We start from the raw sequence: 19,862 nt of genomic DNA, 5'->3' as shown, positions 1-19,862 counted from the left end.
ATTTAATGCTACTGGGTTCCTGGGAGTCCCTGAGCCTTTGATGCCCCTGGGGACACGAGTGACGGGGGTGGAGTGGGGGCTGCCGGAGCGGCTGGGAAATTTCCTGGCAGGAATAGTTTACCTCAGAAAGAAACTTGCTTTTCTTCTACCCTGGTTTTAAAGTTTACCTGGGCCCTGAAGGGAATTCCACTCAAAATGCTTCTTAAAGTACTTGATGGAACTTGGGAGGTTTCAGGCATCATCGGGAAGAAAGAGGCACAAGCTTGTTTCCTACAACAAGCCTGAGGCTTGGCCTGGTGATCCCGCCACTGGGCCAGGACAGGTGTGGAGGGGACAGGACGGCGGGGGCACCAGCTGCTCTGGATATAGGCCATGGGCCCAAGGGACAGCCTCTCTGTCCAGCCCTTTGGCTGGGCTTTGGGGAATGAGCTTCAATTCTGGCTGGACTTCACCATTAAATTCATTTCCCTTTTCTATGATTTAATTCTAGGAGAAAGCTCTAGACAGAGCCCAAGGCATGGAAGTCAGACAGCTCTGTCCTCAGATATGGCGCATGGCTAGATGGCAGCCCAGCAGAGACCTCACAACAGCCATGCCATCTCCAGCCCCACCCGCCCCAAACCAGATCCCAGGCAGCATCCCTTTCCCCCACCCGAGGGCCAAGGTGGTCCCTCGGCCCTAGGCATGCTGGGCTTCAAAAATGCCTGCCGATGAGACCCCTGTGAGTGTTTAGAGACCAAAGTCACTTCCGTAAAGAATAAAAAACTAGCCCTGTTTATAGAGCAGGGTATCTGTGATCATTCCTGAGAGGGCACTAACTTGGGGACCCAGGAAGTTGAGCGAATGACAAGGCCTGACTGTCCCCGGCTGGGCATTAGCTCACATTGGACCCCACCCCCAAAGAAGCCCACCTTCCAAGCTTCAGAAGCCAGTAGGTCAGCTCAGGAGCAATCCCATGGAGCCAACTTCATATTTGAGACCAACTTAATGCTACAAACTTAAAAAAATAAAAGTGCTGCCCAGCTGAGCCCCTGAGGAAACCTAGCTCCCTGAGGTGGGTGGTGGGTCTCTCAGACCACCACCTCTGGCTGCCTCTCTCAGGAAGGCACAGCCTTGGTTCAGCCCAGAGCCCCCCACCCACCCCAAGTTGGGCGGGGGAGGAGAGCTGACTGCCCCATACCCAGCTGGGCTACGGGGACAATGTGGGATGGTCAAGCCTCTGGGGGATGGGGTGAGGCCAAAAGACCTTCTTAGGACCCCAAGCCTGAAGAGGTAACATGAGCCCGTCTCCCCATTAGCTGCCAACGTCTGGTCTGCCATGAAGACTCTTCCCTGTCACCCCTTCAGCATCCTGTGACAAAAGGAGCCAACATGCCATCAAGCCGTGGTCACTTCTGTCCCTGGGGGTCTGTGTGAGAGCTGGGGGGAAGGGGAGGTCATTAAAGAATCACCCCCTTCAACAGATGCGGCAAAAAACAATCCTTCCCGGGCAGGGGAGGGCGATACCAGCAGCTCCCAGCAGGGGCGCTTCCTGGCAGTTTCTTATTTTCTGCTCACCCTTGTCCTTAGCGGGCCTGTCCCTACCACCCAGGTCCGCAGTGTAAAACAGCCCCTGTCCCAGCAAGAGGCAACAACGGAGGAAAGGTGCCCACAGCAGCGGACAGCTGCTTCCATGTTCGTGCCCCAGTTTCCCCGGGAGCTCTTCTGGGCTGACTCCTTGGAACCAGCTCTGGGACAGAGGAGACCAGGAATCCTGCAGCCCCCGCTCGAGAGAATCAGGAGGCTGAAGTGCACCTGGCATTCCAGCAGACTGGGTGGCCCCTGAGGCCCAGTCCCCCACTGCTGGGGGGAGTCAGGGAGTTGGCCTGGGCCCCTGCAAGCCCCGGCCTGCCCTTGGACCTGTCTGAGGAGACGTCTTCCTAGGAACTAGAACAACCTCCCTGCTAAAACTCAGGGAAGGCAAACAAACAATACTCAACCTGAAATAAATACAAAGGCATTAAGTGCTTCTTGATAAACTGAGGGTCCTAATTGCCCCTCTAAAGGCAATTGCAGGAACTCTCCTTGGACCTGGTCACCTCCCCTGTGGCCCTTCACATGAGAGATCAGAGGTCAGAAGACTGGCTGGGTCTTCCCAGGCCCAGTTTCCATGAAGAAGGACAGGACCCAACCCCTGACAGGCTCCTTCCCCGTATCCTCCACATTCCCCCGACAGCACTGGCCGGCAGGTGGTAGGTAGGAAAGGAAAAGGGGGGACCCCCATACCCTGAGGGCAGCACCTCGTGTCACATCCTGTGCAGGCAGAGGGCCTGTCAGTCTGCCTGTGAGGAGGTAGAGACTGGAGGGGTTGCCGGGGCGCAGGCAGGGGCCATTCAGTTAATCAGCAGGTCCCCAAGGTCATAGGTGTCGAAGAGGTCACTGATGCCCTCCCCGCCGTCCAGGCCCCACAGGTAGTCGTCCTGGTCCAAGGGTGGGGAGAAGCTGATCAGAGGGGAGCTGCATGGCAGTGTCGGGGACAGGAACTGGTCCTCCGTCTGCTGCAGGAGTGGGTGTGGCAGCTCCAGCATGCTGTCGGTGGCCTCCAGGGGGACAAGGGACGGCGGGAGTGGTGGCAGGACCTGCTGGGACGTCAGCGCTGGTGCTGGAGACAAATCGACAAGGGTTATGCCTGATGCTGGTGCCCGAAAGCCTCTGGTCAGACCTCCGAGAACAAAAACAGCCTCTGGTCTCTCCTACCCTGGCTCACGCCTGACAGCACAGGACGCCCTGCCCTTTCCCGCCCCAGCTCCAGCAGCCCCCCTCCTTCACCCACACTCTCTCCCCTCCCCTCTCCTGTCTCCACACCCAGCCCCAGCTTCTGCAGTCACCCTACCCCCTTTCACCATCAAGGTCCTGGCCCCTGAAGTCACTATGTCTTTTTCCTGCATCATCAATTCCTCTCACTCTCCTAGATCATTCCTGTCAACACACAGACATCCTCTAATAACTCTTATCTTTATTATGTTTTTTTGGCCTCACCATGCAGCATGTGGAATCTTAGTTCCCTGACCAGGGATCGAACCCACGTCCCTTGCATTGGAAGCGCGGAGCCTTAACCACTGGACCGCCAGGGAAGTCCCTAATAACTCTGATCTTTAAAGAGCATCCTCCCCTGACCTCATGACTCTCTCCAATTACCAGCCCATTGTACTGCTCCCTTTCACAGTGAAGTTTCTTAAGAGCTACCCGTGCTCACTCCCTACTTCCCCACCACTATTCACGCTTCAACCCACTCCAACCTGGGGTCTGTCTGAACCAGTGCCCTCCATGTTGCTAAATCCAGGGGTCAGTTCTCTGGCCTCATCCCATGTGACATTCCAGCAGAGTCTGATGCAGTCGTTCACACCCTTCTTCTTGAAACATCTTCACTTGGCTTCGGAGGTACTAGATTCTCCTGGTTTTCTTCCTCTCTTCAACCTCTTTGGCTGCTTCTTCCTGGTCTCCTTTCCTGGATCCTCCTCGTCTTCTCAACTTCTAAACCCTGAAGCCCAGGGGCTCCATCCTCCGATTCTTCTCTCCTCTGGCTGCACTCCTCGCCAGGTGATCTCAGCGGGCCCCATGGCTTGAAATCCGTCTCCAGATCTACTGCCCCAAGTGGATGCCACTGGCACAGACCCCCCCGGCCCCCCCCCCCCCGGCTCTGGGCTCCTGCTACATCTCTACTTGATGGCTACGCTAGGTCAGAACTCAGCACGTCAAAACCAAACTCCCGGGCTTCCCCCAAACCTGAGTCTTCCCCCATTGTATTTAATGAACCCCCGCCCACTCAGTTGCTTAGGCCAGAAGGCCCAAGAATCACCTGTAATCCTGCCATTTCCCCGCATCTGACCCAGCAGCAGGTTCGGTCACCTCCACAACCAAATCAACCCTCTAAGCTGCCCATCTCTCTTCAGTCCCGCTGCTGTGATCTGCGGCTCGCCCCTTCCTCTCACCCAGGCCCCTGCAGAAGCCTTCTCACCAGTCACCTTGCTTCGACTCTTGGCCCTTGCAGTCTGTGCTGTGACTTAAAAATGGCTTAGAGGGACTTCCCTGGCGGTCCAGTGGTTAAGACCCCAAGCTTCCAATGCAGGGGGCGCGGGTTCGATCCCTGGTCGGGGAACTTAGATCCCAAATGCCAAGTGGCGCGGCCAAAAAAAAAAAGTGGCTTAGAATAAAATCCAAGTTCCCACCAGGACTGAGCAGGCCCGGCGCGACTTGGTCCCGGCCTTCCTTCCTGGTCCCTCTCCCGCCTCCCTCCCATAGCTCACGCTCACCTCTCCAGGCACACCGGCCATCACCTACTCTTCAGCACACCAGCTCATTTCCATTTAGAGGTAAGGACGTGATTCCTTACGCAGGCATGTGGAGCAGGGTGCCAGAAATCCCCTGCCAAATACACCCTGATGCCCAGAATCTCACCATCTGGGTCGTTCCTTACCAGCCAAGCATTGCTTTGAAAATACAACCATGTCAGTGTGCCAGACCGCCTGATCAACCTCGAGCTAGCTGTGTAACTGTGGGCAAGTGACAACGTTCATAGGTCTCCGTTTCCTCACCCCTAAAACGGGGACGATTATACCTGCCTCCGGTTGTTGAGAGGCTTAAATGGTAAGTGCAGATAAAGAACAGCTGGTCTGCAGGCTGTCCTTAAAAACAAAAATAGTTCCCATTTCCCAAGGGCTTGCTCCGTCAGCTCTGATCTCAAGGAGAGGCCTGTTTCACCTCCTTGGACACTCCAGAAGCCCCAGGGGGAGGCACTGTTGTTATGTCTATTTACAGATGAGGAAACTGAAGCTCAAAGAAGCCAATTAAATGTAGTATTTGAATGAAAAAAAAATCAAATGTTTGTTTAGCACATCGCAGAGGCCTGCGTGTGTTAGAGTACAGGCCTGCGTGTGTTAGAGTACGAGGCCTGGCTTGGGAGTGAGGAAGAAGCTGGGGGCTCAGTCCCCAGCCCCTCACCAGCTACAGGACCCGGCACCTCAGTTTTCCCAGTAGGAAAAATAAGGACCCACCACCCTGAGTTGTGGAAGCAGTAACTGAGCTATCACATGTGAGAGCCTTTACCTCAGGTCCGACCCCTCCCATCCATCCCTCCATCCATCCATCCATCCTCTCTCTCTCCCTCTTTCTCTGTCTCACTGTTTATCACATCCAGAAGAGAACTGCTCTTTGTAACATCTGTGCCTCTACTGCACCCTGAATGGCTCATATTCACTTAAATATCTCCAAACCCACACATAATAGGTGTCCAGTTCACACAAACTTTTAAAAAGTCACATTCACGCTGTATCATCACCTGAAACACACCCAATAATCACGAGGGAGTTTTATTTAGTGTCCCCCTTTTTGGAGACGTGGGAACAGAGGCTCGGAGGGGTTAAAGTGACTCCCCCACAGTCACCCCATCAAAGGAGGTGAGATGCAGACTCACACCCGAGTGTCCCAGCTTCAGCTCCTGTGCCCTCAGCCACATGTAGTTTTAAGTCAGAAAGTCACAGCCCGGAGAGATGTTCAATGACTCAGGTTCAGATTCGTCCCATTACAGATGAGGTAAACGAGGTCCCCAAACAAGAATGATTCCCCTGGTGGCGCCAGAACTAGGATGGGAACCTGGGTCCTAAGACTGTAGTGGCCTCCTCTTTGGACCAGGCCCTTGGTGTTTGTATCTCAGAATGACCCTGCTTAGGCCAGAACATGGAGCACGTGTGAGTGCATGTGTGTGTGTGTACACCTTCTGGAAAACTTCCTCCTGCTCCTTTCAGCAGGGACATCACTAAGAGACCATGTGGCAAGGGTGAAGAGAGGCAGCAAGGGCATGGGCCCTGGCACAGAGCTGACTTCTGGGCTGGCCCCTCCGCCTACTGTTCCGTAAGCCTCTATCTAGGCTTTTCGGGCCTCAGCCTCTTGACTTGTACAACTGAGGTAAAATCCTTGTCCTTGCTTATGAGGTAGGGTCCTCCACCTCTGCCCAAGGTCTCAGACGACAACTGAAGGTTCTAACTCTGGAGAGCCGTGCACTTGTTGACAGTGGAGCGAGAAAGCAGAGCGTGGGAGGAGGAGGGAGAACAGGGTGGGGCAAAGGTCTGGACTGGGAGATAGGCACTGGGAGGTTCCCGGAGGGACAGATGGTCGGTTCAGGGAGAGCCCTGGTCCTGGGACTGGGCTGGAACACAGGAGAGATGGCTAGAGAAGAACTAGGAGTCTGGGCTCTTGTCTGAGCTCTGCCACTAACTTGCTGTGTGACCTTAGGAAAGTCACTTGCCCTCTCTGGGCCTCAGTTTATTCATGTGTAAAATGAAGTGTTGAGTTAAATCAGGGGTCAACAAACTTCTGTAAAGGGCTAGATAGTATTTTAGGCTTTGCAGGACACATATGGTCTCTGTCACACCGTCACTTGCCCTACGCTGAACCCCCAACTCTTTAAAAATGTGAAAACCATTCTTAGGTCATGGGTCATATAAAAACAGGCCAGATTTGGCCTGCAGGCAATAGTTTTATTAACCCTTGAGTTAAAGAAATGGAATCCAATCTGGGTTCTGTGGACACCTGCCTCCACCACCACACACACAAAAAGCTTCTTCCACCAGACCAGTTCTAGCTCTGCATGTGTTTAAACACTAGGGTTCTATTTAGGGGAATTCTGCTGCTAAGAAAACAAAAGCGGAACACTGGCCTACGTGGCCTCGAAGGATCCTGCCGATCTAACCTGATCTCAGTAAAGGGCAAAAACCAATCTGGGGGAGGGCCCTTCATAGGCTCCCATTTCTACTCCTGTCCAACTCCCAGTCTCCCTGGGGAGACCTCGGGGACTCTCCCACCTCTTTGCTCCTTGGCAACGGCCTCATACTACTTCCTGCCCGGCATAGACAGCTTTTAGCTCTACCACCCACCTCCCAGGCACCGTCCTTCCTTGATCTGTTCTGTGCCTCGTGGAGAGAGCCCTGGGCTAGAGTGTGGAGACCAAGGTTCAAGACACAGCTCTGCTGCCTCCCAGCTAGGAGGCCTTGGGCAGGTCACATCACCTCTGTTTCAGTTTATGTATCTCTAAACTGGGAACAATAAAACCCACCTCAAGAACCGCTGTGAGGAGTAATGTGATAATGGATGTACCTGGTACACAGTCGTGTTTAAAACACCTTAGTTATTATCTCCTAAGAAAGTGCTGAGCCTTCCTCAGAAAATCTATAATTTCCATTTACTATGGGCTATTGAGTGTTAGGAGCTCTGCCATTAGGAGCTGTTACAGAAGTAGCAGTACTAGTGGCGGTGGCCGTAATAATGATAATAATGGCTAACAGTTATTGCCAGGCACCGTTCTAAATGCTTTACCTATATTAACTCATTTAATGTTCACAAACTATGAAGTAGATACTATTAATTACTATGCCCAAATTACAGATGCGGAAATTAAGGCAAAGAAAGGTAAAGTAATTTGTCCAAGATCATATAGCTGGTAAGTGGAAGGGGTGGGATTCAAACCCAGGCGCTCCTCTGCCCAGAGTAGCAACAGTCTCCCCACTGAGACAAGGAACGTGCATGTGCTTTATAAAGTGTAAAGGGCAATGCACACGTGTGTGGGAGAAGGACTGTATCCCCTGCTGCTGGGTAGAAGGTAGGTACCCAACAAATGTTGACAAGGAAGAGGGAAACTCTAAGGCTGGTCCCTCTCGGCATCCCTTGTCCCTCTGGACAGAGGGTCTCACCTGAGGATGCCGTGGATTCCGTGATTCCAGGGTTGATGCTGCTGCTGGGCTGGGTGGGGTCAGGGCTGGGACTGAGGGCGGAGGTGGAGGGGAGGGGCTCCTTGGCAGGACTGTTGGGCTCCTGCACCTCTTCTGGGCAAAGGTAGACTTCGATGGGCCCCTGCGTGCTCTTCAGATATATCTGCAGGTTCTCCTAGAGAAGGAAGAGAAGCCAGGTCATGGCTCTGGGCAGCTGGACTTACTCATGGCTCAGTGGGTATGCACGGACACATGAGGCTCCCACCGTCCATATGAGCATGCTCGGCTCCTGAGCTGGGTGCTGGGCCTGCCCCGTGTGGTCTGTGGTAGACATCTGTCTGGCCCCGAGACCCCCTTCTTTTAGGGAGAGTGCCTTGATTTTCCTTTGGGAACTCACTCCTCCCCCACTCTCAGGCCTGAGCTGGTATCATAAAAGCTATCTTTGCCACGGCAAGGGGAGAGCCCACCTGGGAATGGAGTTGGCACAGAAAATGGCAGAGTGAGATGGAGTGTGAGGCCACCTTTACGACACGGTTTGAGCCTCTGCATCCAGCCTTGCCTGCAATCCCCAAATCTCCCCCTGGACCTGTCACTTGGCTCCCCCCGGGTCCCCCTCACTTAAGCCAGTCAGACTTGGCTTTCTGTTATTTGTAACCAAGAGACTGACACTTGGCTTTCCTGCCCTTGCCTCCTGCCCACCTCGTACCCGCAGCTTGAGCCACAACTGGCAACGCACATGCTGCTGCCGATCACATTCAGGTGTCCACGCCTGCGCCCAGGCAGTCCCTTTGCCTGCCCCTACGGGCCTTATATAGCTTAATGCTTTTCCACTAAACAGATTATTTCTGGAGCCCTTATCAGACTCTGGGCTGGGGGTACCACATGGGTGGAACACGGCTTTGTGGAGGTTACACTGTAACAGATGAAGCAGAACATAATTATGTAATCACCAATATATCCCGGCAAATGGAGGTTAAGTGCGATGGAAAAGAACACGTGGTTATGAAGTCTGGAGGTAATCAGGGAAGGCTTCTTGAGGAAGTGATGTTCAAGTTGCGACCTGTAGGATGAATAGCCGTAAACCAGGCAGAGAGAGGGAAGAGCACTTCGGCTGGAGGGAATAGCGTGCGAGAAGGTCTTGTACTGACGTCGAGCTTAGTGTGGTGGGGAAACGGCAGGCAGTTCAGTGTGGCTGAAGTAGAGACAGAAGGGGGTCAGCATGCGAGAGGAGGTGGGTGAGGTCAGAGCACAGACAGCCTCATAGAGAGTGTAAGAATTTTGGTCTTTAAACTAGGTTAACATGGAAGGATTACTGTGAGTACTGACATTGCTGTGCGTGAGTGCACGTGTGCTTGCGCATGGGAACGCAGGGGCTGGTGGGATGCGGAGAGGAACCAGGAACAGAGATTTTCTCCGGCTGGTACCTAATGCCTGATGCCCTTTCCAGCTTCCGCCACTTCTGCCCCAGCTTGGAGACCATCAGTCTTGCCATGGCCACCAGCATGGATCAGGGAAGCTTGGGACTAGGCAGTGCCAGGAACGGAACCTGCAGAGCTGTCTGGAATGTTCCTAACCCTGCTCTCCACTAAATGCTCACCTCGCTCCTGTCAGGCACTTCCAGTCTCGTCTGCGGAGGGGCCTTGACAGCGATCACGGTCTGCTCCTTAAAGCTGCCCACAGCACGGATGTCCTGGTAAGTCACGTAGGCCAGTGTAGGGGCAGGAGAGTCAAGAGAAGTGACTGTCTGGTCAAAATTAAAACTCCCGGCCTACCCGGAAGGGATCTAACCCACCTCTCAAAGACTCTGAACACCCCAAAACTGTAACCTGTTCTTTTAATCTCAGAAGCTACCTTGGACCCCCTTAGAAATGGGGGTCTGAATCATTAAAAAAAATGCTGCCTTATATCAGCTTTTTACATAAAGGCTTCATCTACCAAGCTAGATTTTTAGCTCTGAGAGGGCAGGAAGACATGTCTAATTTCTTTATATTTCTCACAATGCCTACTGTCCTTCCAGAAATACAAGGTCAGATCCAAATACCAATTAGATGGTCCAACCATTTGGAAAAAGTATGTGTAAAGCCATTGCAAAGTCTATGCTCTTTGACCTCATTGTTTCAATCCTAGGAATCTAACCTAGGGAAATAAGTAAAAAACTTGGGAAAAGTTTCTATCTATAAAGGTATTTGGGACTTCCCTGTTGGCACAGTGGTTAAGAATCCTTCTGCCAGTGCAGGGGACACGGGTTCGAGCCCTGGTCCGGGAAGATCCCACATGCTGCAGAGCAACTAAGCCCGTGCGCCACAACTACTGGAGCCCGCACACCCTAGAGCCCGAGTGCCGCAACTACTGAGCCCGCGCACTCTAGGGCCCACGTGCCTCAACTACTGAGCCCATGTGCTGCAACTACTGAAGCCCGCGTGCTTAGAGCCCGTGCTCCGCAACAAGAGAAGCCACTGCAATGAGAAGCCAGGGCACAGCAACAAAGACCCAGCGCAGCCAAAAAATAAAAATAAAGAAAGATATTCATCACTATGTCGCTTTATAAAACAGAAATCTAGCATTGATCTAAATGCCCATTCTAGGCCTTATCAACAAACCATAGTGATCTGAGTAGGACATTCTCAAACCATTTAAATATTCCCTGGCGGTCCAGTGGTTAGGACTCTGCACTTCCACTGCAGGAGGCACAGGTTCGATCCCTGGTCGGGGAAGCAAGATCCTGCAAGCCGTGCGGTGTGGCAAAACAAAAACAAACAAACAAACAAAAATATATATGATGTTAAACCATACGAAACTGCAATATGAGCAATTTCATGTGGACCAACCAAATAGTTAGGAAGGACATGTAACAACATAAAAACCACCTATGGCAGTACACTAAGTGGAGAAAAGCAGAATATAAAACGTTGTATACAGCAGGTACACACAGTATTTAAATAACACACACCCTGTGTATAGCTATGGAATGATGGCTGTGTTCGGGTGGCAGCTCTTTTTCCTTTTCTCCATTTTCCAGATTTACAGAAATGTACTTGTCTTATTTTTATAATGAGAAAGTAACTTCAAGAGACCCAAGAGGAAAAGCCACTGAGGAAGGAAGAAACAGGTGGATCAGTCCTTGCAGGGAGGTACCGCATCAACTCTGGGTAGTTACGAGCATGCAACAGGCCCCCTGCTCCCAGACGCCTTCCCCCCAGCCAAAGAGGATATCTCTTGTTGGCCTTGTCCTCCGTCAGGTGCTTGAAGTGCAAGGAGCAGCTCTGGATGAGCTGGTCCAAGGCCTGCTCCATGCTCATTAGCTCCTTCAGCTCCTGCCCCAGCTGCTGCTGCTTCCCAGGCCGGGTGGGGTCTTCAAACAGTCCTCTGCCTCTGGGGACAGAGCAGTCCCCCAGTGTCAGTCTCAGTCTACACCCAGGGACCCCAACCCCAGGGCTGCTGTGCAAAGCTGCACAGACGATGTGGGCAAAACTCCAGGAAGAGGCCATTCACATGGTCTATGATGGTGCCTCCTGGCTTGTACAAATCAGTGGTCCTGCCTAGCTCCCAAGGAGCTGCCAAGGATTGGAACTTGATGTTTGGGGGTTGGGCTAGGGAAAAGAAACAAGTCAGGGCCTGACACCACTTTTGGGGGGCTTTCAACTCTACCCACCCTATGCCCCAGGCTCCCCCACATGGCAGGGAGCTGGAGTGACCTCACTCCTGACTTCTCTGCCTGCGTTCTCTTAGAGTTCACGCCAGGGGTTGCAGGTCTGTTCTTTAAGACTTTATAGAAGTGAGGAACGAAGTCTGTAGTACTTATATCTCAGCTGGAAGGAGTCTGCGTTACTACTGCGCAGATCCCAGAGGACTTCCCTAAGTTAGAAGAGGGCAATATTGGGACCCCTGACTGAAGAGGATCTGGGGTCCTCTTAGCCTTTACACGTCCTATAAATCATTCTCTGACCCTGCCATGCTTTCCTAATACTACTTCAGCATATACACCTGCTCTTCCGTCCCCCTCTTAAATACATTGGCTCCACCCGCAGCGTGTAAGCTTATTGGATGTTGCCCTTCATTTCACCCGCCAGCGCTTGTGCCCATTGGATGTTGCTCTCAGGCCCGCCCCCTACATTCACAACCTCAGGATATTGCCCCTGGCTCCACCCACAGCACGCGCACTCATTGGTGCCATCGGCCCCAGCCCAGGCACTCACACCCACTGGATGTTGTTCTTGGCCTTCTTGCGGATGAGCTGGATGCCCTCCAGCACATTGGTTATGTCGTAGATGCGCCGCTTCTGCACGTCCAGCACCTCAGCAGCCCAGTTAAGGTCCAGGACCCCATCCTCAGACTCGCTCAGGAGGTAAATGAATTTCTTGGTGAGCAGCCCCAGCGACGTGTCATAGCGAGTCTTCTCCCCAGGCGACTTGGGGGCTGACGAGGAAAGGCGCTCAGCCATTGCTCAGAGAGGGGCCCCTGGGGAACTTCCTCCATTGACCTGGACCCACTTTCCAGTTTACACCCTCCATGTAAGCACCCACTTTCCAGTTTGCAGAGCACTGGGAGGGAGGGGGTCATTCACCACCATTGTTCAAACAGGGAATCTGATAACTAGAGAGGCAAAGTGACTTGCTTAAGGTTTCACAATCGGGGGCAGCGTCGAGGCTGGAAACCAAATATTCTAACTCTTGGTTCGCACCTTTCCACCAAAGCTCAGGGCAGCCATACCGCCACCACCACTAACAACAACAAATGCTTACTGTGTGTAGCTCACTGTTCTAAGCACTTTCCATGTACAACAGATTTAATCCTTACAGCACCCTATAAGTTTGGTGTATAACCGTCCCCATTTTACAGGTGAGAATACTGAGGCACAGACAGGTTAAGTAACTTGCTCAACTCACTCAGCTAGAAAGTGGCAAAGCTGGGACTTAAATCCAGGCAGTCTGGCTCCAGAGCCTCCCCTCCTAACCATTACCCTACCCTGCCAGTTATGCGAGGAATTTGGAATTAGGGTAGGGAAGGAATGACAAGAACATGTTTATAGACATGTTTTTTTTCTTCCCTTCCAGTTTTACTGAGATATAACTGACATACAGCACTGACATAGAGACTTGCTCTTTCTTTCTATGTGTCATGCAATGATTATCTGAGAGGAATCAGTCCTATTATGTCACATGTGGCAGGTTCATGAAAAAGGTCCCTTTCTTAATGAGGTCGATGTCACAAGACCACATCTCAGCTGCAGCATCTTAAACCACAAGAAGACTTTTGCAATCTAGTGACTTGCAAGTCATATAGCAAGTTAATGGCTAAACTAGTTCTGGAAACTGAATTTTAGAGAGTCTCAGATTCCTCTAGAAGGGGACTTTAGAATCCCTTAATAGATAGACAGCAAGTATTTGGCACACAGACAGTGTTGTCAATTTTTGCATTCATGGCAGACATTACTAACCGATTAGTGCACTTGGGATCCTTCAATAAAGAGCTCTGGGCAGCCTCTACCCATCATTTGGAGAGGAAACTTTCTTGCTATTCCCGATCTAGCTGCGCCTTGCTTTGCCGATGAGACAGCTAAGATTCACAGAAGAGGAGTGACCAGTCAGGTCAGAACAGAGTCCCGACCAGACCCTCAAGCTTACCACCCAATAACATACCTTCTTTATTAGGTCTCTGTCCCCCCAAATTAGAATTCCTCCCTAACGCAGTTGCTTAAACTCCCTCCCAAACCAGAATATTGACTGAAAATATCAAGAGGCAGAAACTGGGCTCTGGTCCTGACTCCACTGACTAGCAGTGTGACCTTGGGTAAGTCACTGAAACTCTGAGTCTCCAGCGGCCTCATCAGTGAAAGGGGGACAATCCACCTGCCTGGCAGGATCCAGTGAGAAGGCACAGGAAACTGCTGTGTAAACCAGAAAGTGCGCTACAAATATTAGCCCTGGTGATTTGGGCAGGGCTGCTGCCCTCTGCCCCTCCCCACCCCACCTCAGTCTCCTGAGCCTGCCCTTAGATAACCCAGCGGCGTGGCTTACTTTTGGGGCTGGGGAGGCCATCCACTCTAATGTACTTCCGCTTGGGAGTCCGGAATTCAGGGACCACAGGCTTCCCGATCCCCTCCAGGTCCAGCTTCCTTTTGGCCTTGGGGAGAGAGAGGGGAGAGAGGCAGAGTTTGAGAATCATTCGTCCTTTAGCTTCTCCCCGACTTGGGGCCAAAGCACTGAGGCCACCAGCAGCCACCGCCTGCCTCAATTTGCCACCAGTCCTGGGTGAAAAAAATCACTGTACCTGGTAAGGAAATATCAGTGACCTGAAAAATGAGCTTTCAGGGGAAGGAAGTCCTATTTCTGAGGGGCACACAACACTCCCATCTTCCGAGGCCCAGGCACTTGAGACTACCAAAGCCAGTCTGGGTTTTAATACAGGCTTCCTTAATAACTGGACCTGACACCCGCCCCTCTACCCCCCTCCCCCAGGATGATACAGGGAGGAAGGAGAGGGGAGGGCCTAAAGCACATCAGGCTGGGGAGAGCGTCCGCACCTCTACTGCAGAAGCAGCTGGCTCAGCCAGACTGGGTGCCCATCACAGGCTCACAGCTGGCCCTTATCAGGGTGGGGCTGGGCATCCGCCCAGGCCCAGGGGACTTCCTGGCTCAGTGCCACACCCCAGGGAGGTGTCCACATCGGGAAGCAGTGCAAACATCCCCCACCCCCCGTTTGGGCTCCAGCTCAAGGGCCCCAGGGCCTGAATAGACTCTATTTGCCATTCTTTCTTTGCTGAGAGGGGCAGACAATGAATCCTTCCCCTGTGTCTTAAGGACAAGCAGCTGAGGTCCCCCTGCTCCCCCTCCCTGTTCCCGCCAAGCTTGGGAAACACCTGCTGGGGAAATCAAACCACAGACCCATCTGCTCCTCTCCACCCCACTGCCACCCGGCCTCAATTACGCCCAGAAGCTGGGCTGGCCCGGAAGGGGCCTCTCTCCTTGTTAGGGCTGGGCAGAGGCAGGGCTGGGGCACTGGGGCACAGGTCAGAGACCCAGGCGTGAATCTCCCTGCTCCTTCACGGGCTTGCTGTGTGACTTGAGGAAATGCTCCACATCTAGGAGCCTCAGTTTCCTCCTCTGTAAAATGGGGTGGAAAATACCCACTGCCAGGGGCTGTTGTAAGGATTCAAGGAGATAACTTTTGTAAAGCACTCAACCTGTGGCTCAGCATTCAGTAGGTGTTCAGGAAATGCGGAGTCCCTTCCCTAAAATTCAAACTCGGCCTCTTCCTAGACAAACTATTCTGGGGGTCACTGAGCTCATTTCCTTCTTCCCTTCCCCCAGTCACCCAGACACCCCTACCTTAGTTGGGACAGAGAGGTCTATTTTAACTTTTGATGGTGAGGTCACGCTCAGCAGGGCTGAGGCTTCTAACCACTGCTGAGCACAGGTGGGCTGACACGTGTGGGAGGTAGTGATGGCTCTTCATGCTGTCAGCTCCCTTCCCCCTTCTCATGCCTCCTTCAGGAAGTCTTCCTGGACTGATTTGAGGAGCCCTGCTCCTTGGTTGGAGGAGCCTGGATAAGAGGATCCTCCCCTCCACCTCCACCCAGACCCGGACATGATCCAAACACCACGTCTCCCTGCTCATTCCTCTTTAAGTCCTTCTGGAAAATATTCCTTTTCTAACTTCCCAGCCTGTGAGATGCTAGATTCTAGGGAAAGTGACCTGCTCTAGTCCCATCTTGTTTAGAGGAAAAGTCCTAATCATTCACTGAGACCTTCCACCTGCCCTAGACCAAGCCCCAATGTTCATCACCTCACTGAATCTTCCCAACGCCACGAATCCCAATTTTACAGCTGAAGCAACTGAGACCTGGTGAGCCCAGGACAAGGAGAGGAAGGGAAGTCAGGCTGAGTTCTACCTGAGGCAGAGGTGGCAGCCCAGAGTCTCCCCAGCCCCACTCACATTCACCTGATGGAAGCCAGCCCCTACTGAGTTCACAGAACACACCAGGAAGAACCTCACTACCTGCAGAGCAGGGAGGAGGGGAGGGCCTTGAACGGAGTACCTGCGCAGGGCCTATCACGTGCTCATCAGTCCTAACTCAGTACTGCACTCTCTCTTGGTGGATGAGAAATGGAGACTCATAGAGGTTAAGCCACGTGCCCAAGGCCACACAGACAAAGAGCAAAGCCAGAGTTTGAACCCAGCTCTGTCTGACTCCAAAACCAGGTATTAGGCTGTTCAGCTCCATCCCATACACGTTGCCCCAGAACTTGCTGACATTTGAGCCGAGGCCTGGTTATGTCCACCGGCCCCCATCACTTTACTTCACACAGACACACACACTGGCCCCCTCCCTTTTCTTCCTCTCCTTCACCCTTATTCTGCACTGTCAGGGTCCCTAAGCAGCAAACTGTCCCCCAGCTGAGGACATCTCTCTGACACCTCTGAGCACTGCCCAGAGAAAAGTCAGCTCATCATGGATGGGTCTGAGCCTGCAGAACGGAAGTGGCAGAGGACAAGCCCAGGAGGACAAGGACCAACGAGAGGCTGAGCACAGGCCTTGGAGTCAGAGCTGCCTGGGTTCCCATCCAGGCTGGGTGAGCTGGGCAAGTCCGCTGACCTCTTGAGCTGCACCTGTAAAAGGGGGGTGCTCTGCTCCTCCCTCCTGGAGGATTCAGTGAGGGGGCAGCAAAGCGCTTGCTCACGCGGGGGAGCTGCGATCACTAATCCACCAGGGCCACCAGCGAGGGGGAGGTTCAGGGCTGAGCTGAAAAGCGTCAGGGACGTGCTGAGGGCAAAGGCCAGCTCGGCTCCAACCTGGCCCTCTTAGGCAGACCCTTTGGCTGTTTCTTAAAGGCCTGGTTAAGATTCAAGCCCACCGTGCCAACCCCGAGGGAGAAGAACGGAGCTCCTTCCTCAGGCAGCCCTAGAAGTGAGAGGGCCAGAGGCCCCAGACACCACCCCCTTGCAGGCAGCCAGGTGAGGTAACCGGGGCTCAGAGGGGAAGTGACTTGCCGGAAATCACACAGGGAGTGGAGCCAGGTCTCTCCTAAGCCCTAAGTTAGATGGTGGGGGTAGGAGCCAGTGGAAGGAGTTGAGAGCCTTGCTTCCAGATCCTCTGCTCTGCCTCGTGGTGGCCTGGGAGGGACTCTCTGCCTTGCCTCCCTAAGCCTACATTTCCTCATCTGACCCACCTTGTACGGTCGTTCATTAAAATGTTCATTTTCTTCCCTGGTTCTCAGAGGAAATTTGGAAAAGACAGACAAATGAAAAGAAAAGGAGAACTCTGCAGAATCCCACCCTCTTCACAGGTTCCTGCAGGAATGACACAGAGTGAGGCCATGTGCCCGGCTGGGGCAGGAACATCCCACGCCTCCTCCAGAGGTGCCGGAAAGAGCTCTAGTCAGGGAGTGAGGAGACCTGGGTTCCCGCCTTCATTCTGCCGTTGATCTTGGTCACCGTCCCTGGGCAGTGCCTAAGGTCCCTTTAAACAGCAGCTCCCCAACAAATCCTGCTCACCCTGCACTTTGCAGCCTGGGCACAAAACAAGTGGCCACACCCAGGGTTGGGTTTGGAGCTGCTCCAGGTCACACCCTGTTAAAATGAGTAAGCAGGGGGCCAAGGCCTGCCCACCGGGTTTTGTGGCACAGGGAAGCCGGGGACTGACAGGAAAGGGGGCTCTGGGCCCCAGAGGCCTGTAGGGTGGTCTGATGCAAAGAGATGCTCTCGCGTCTTGGCGTAGGACTTGGACAAGTGACTTCATGTCTCTGCTCAGGTTCCTCATCTGTAAGATACCTCATCCCGGGCATCTTGGCATCTTGACCAAGATAAGGAATGTGAAGAGTGCCAAGCAGTGCCTGGCACACGAGAGGCATTCAGTAAAAGAGCCATTCTTGCTGTGATCACTGAGCCCCTCCGGGAGGGAGGTACAGACAGATGTACTCAGCTCCTCTGGGAGGGAAGCAGTTCAAAACCACAGCTGTTACTGAAACTCTGCCGGGTCTCCTGAAAGCAGCTGGCCAGAGGAGAGACTGGGCCCACCACTGAGTGCCCTCCCTGGGGGCACCCAGCTCCTAAATCAGGTGGTACTGGGGAAAGTCAAGGCTACAGAGAAGAGACTAATGATAACCTGCCTTGTGGGTCATATATTTCCCTATATGATCTTGGACAGGTCACATCCCCTCTCTGAGCCTCAGTTTCCCCCTGCAACATGGAGTTACTAAAACCATCTACTTCATAGGGTAGAAAACTATTTTAGACTGTAAAATGCTGAACTAAAGATAAGTAAAAACTCCCGGTTATCCTTGGCTGCTTGACTTGTAAAATAGGAATAGCACTCCTGCCGCCTTCCTCCTAGTTGGAAATAATGTACAGGAAGGGGTTCTGAAAGTTTAAAGCCTTGAGCATTGGCAAAGCAGGATTCCAGGAGCAGGGAGTGGGGCTCTCTGCCTGCAGCCAGCGGTGGCTGGAGGCCAAGCCTGCTGATTGACACAGGTCAGATCAGTGCCTCTAGGGCAGAGGGGGTGGTCTTCTCCCTGTACTTGAACTTAACTCACCACTCACAACAAAGCCAACCTACAACATCCCCATCTCCCCTTCCTGGATCCTGCTTCCAAAACCCAGGACCTGGAAGAGACTTGAGGTGAGTTAGTCCCACAGCTACTCCGTGCACGCACACATTTTCAAGACAAGGAAACTGACGCCCAGACCAGGGCCAAGACTTGTCCAAGGACACACAGTGAATTAGCGGCAATCAGGACCAGAAATCAGGCTCCCTAACTATCACCCCCATCTCCCAGGGCTCTTCCAACTCCACCCCACCCTATGGTTGTTTCGATTCTCACGGGCTCCAGGAATTCCACTCCCAAAAAACACACCCTGTGCCTGGTGCCACCACACTTTGGGCCCTCCCTGGCAACGGTCCTGCCGCTTTGAGAAAAGAACAGTCAATCTGAACAGGAACCTCAGAGGGCTGCCCCCACCTTGCACCTGCTACTGGCTGTCTGGGACAGAAGACTGGGCCTGGGGGAGGACCTAGGGCAGATAATTGGGAAAGAGTTGGCCGGATGGAAAATTAGGCGTCTCAGCCAAACTGGACCTGAGAGACCTCTCCCTATTTAAAAGCCCCCATGGTATCCCCAGGCTCAGTTCTGTGCTTGGACAATAGCAGGTGCCCAGTACTGGTTTCTGGGCCAAACAATGAATGAAAGAATGAATGAATGACAGCAAATTGACTCCGTAGACTTCCCCAAGGTCACAGGGTGCACTGGGCGTAGGGCGTTGGGTCTCCACACTCCTGATCCAGTGCTCATTCCATTCCACCCCAATGGATGAGGTTATTTCATCCCAAGTCTGAAAATGAAAGGCTCTTCTACTTAGATATTGGGGCAATGGGTTGTTCTGGAAGCTGAAAGCTCCCCTTCTCCCTCCCCAGACTCGACCTGCCTCACTCAGACAGCTCCCAGGCGTCCCTCCCGCCTGTCCCACCCCCGTAAAAGCAGAGAGGGAAGCGGTGCGGGGGCGGGGGGGGGGTGGTCCCCAGCATTACCGGCAGCCGGCCAGCAGGCACGCATCGCACAGCTTGGCCCTCCGGTCCGTGGGGGGTGGCGTCGAGGCAGGTGCCCGGCGCCGCAGCGGGAGGCACAGTCTGCGGGTACAGCTGGGTGTAGTAGGTGGTGGTGGCCGGGCAGAGCTGAGGGCTGCTGAGGCCGGGCGGCCACAGCTCCGTGGGGCTCATCGCGGGCAGCCCCTTGGGGGGTGGCCCCGCGGCCGGAGCCAGGGCCCGCGGCCCTCGCAGCATGGCGAGCGCAGCGCCCCCCTCCCCAGCCGGGCCTGGCGCGCCCGCCGGCACCTGCGGGCTTCGGAGCCCGCGGCGGCTCACACGGCCCGCGGCATGGCGCGGAGGCCGGGCAAGGCCGGACCCTCCCCTCCTGGCCCGCCGCCGAGCCGGGCAGTGCTTGGAGATCGCCGCTTGGAGATCGCCCCGCGCCGGCGGCGGCGGCGGCGGCGGCGGCACGGCCAGGGGATGCCCCGCCGCGAGGGCTGCTGCGACCAGCAAGGGCCCCGCGCCCCCTAATGCTTCGGCACCTGGGGTCTGGCCCGCTTCGGGAGTGGTCTCTGGGATGCCCACGGGCTCAGCAGAAA

At 53.8% G+C, this 19,862-nt stretch overlaps 1 protein-coding gene across 2 annotated transcripts; it reads right to left on the bottom strand.

The window, feature by feature from the left end:
- Positions 1–645: 645 nt before the first annotated feature.
- E2F2 (E2F transcription factor 2) lies at positions 646–19,549 on the bottom strand. Of its 2 annotated transcripts, none has more exons than XM_029231135.1 (7): positions 19,267–19,549; positions 13,760–13,865; positions 11,939–12,158; positions 10,956–11,114; positions 9,340–9,454; positions 7,725–7,917; positions 646–2,641 (listed from the first exon to the last, which is right to left on the bottom strand). In XM_029231135.1, the coding sequence occupies exons 1-7, from the start codon at positions 19,516–19,518 to the stop codon at positions 2,373–2,375; spliced, it is 1,314 nt and encodes a 437-aa protein (XP_029086968.1). In that variant the 5' UTR covers positions 19,519–19,549; the 3' UTR covers positions 646–2,372. The 2 variants fall into 2 exon arrangements, with proteins under 2 accessions (XP_029086968.1, XP_029086969.1); XM_029231136.1 differs by having other exon boundaries at positions 11,945–12,158.
- Positions 19,550–19,862: the final 313 nt, after the last annotated feature.

The sequence above is a fragment of the Monodon monoceros genome, unplaced genomic scaffold (assembly GCF_005190385.1).
Source record: "Monodon monoceros isolate NGI ecotype Baffin Bay Population unplaced genomic scaffold, NGI_Narwhal_1 Super_Scaffold_18, whole genome shotgun sequence".
NCBI lineage: Eukaryota > Metazoa > Chordata > Mammalia > Artiodactyla > Monodontidae > Monodon > Monodon monoceros.
The sequence above is the reverse complement of the archived record's forward strand: the minus strand, read 5'-3'. Positions and strand labels throughout refer to the sequence as shown.

Bases quoted from the DNA above. Each gene is read 5' to 3' on its own strand.
- E2F2 (XM_029231135.1), bottom strand. From the start codon at position 19,518: ATGCTGCGAGGGCCGCGGGCCCTGGCTCCGGCCGCGGGGCCACCCCCC. The intron at 13,866-19,266 runs GTAATGCTGGGG...TCTCTCCCCAAG, and splicing joins TGCCTGCTGGCCGGCTGCCG to GCCAAAAGGAAGCTGGACCT. The intron at 9,455-10,955 runs ATATCCTCTTTG...TCCTGCCCCTAC, and splicing joins GAGGACAAGGCCAACAAGAG to ACTGGCCTACGTGACTTACC.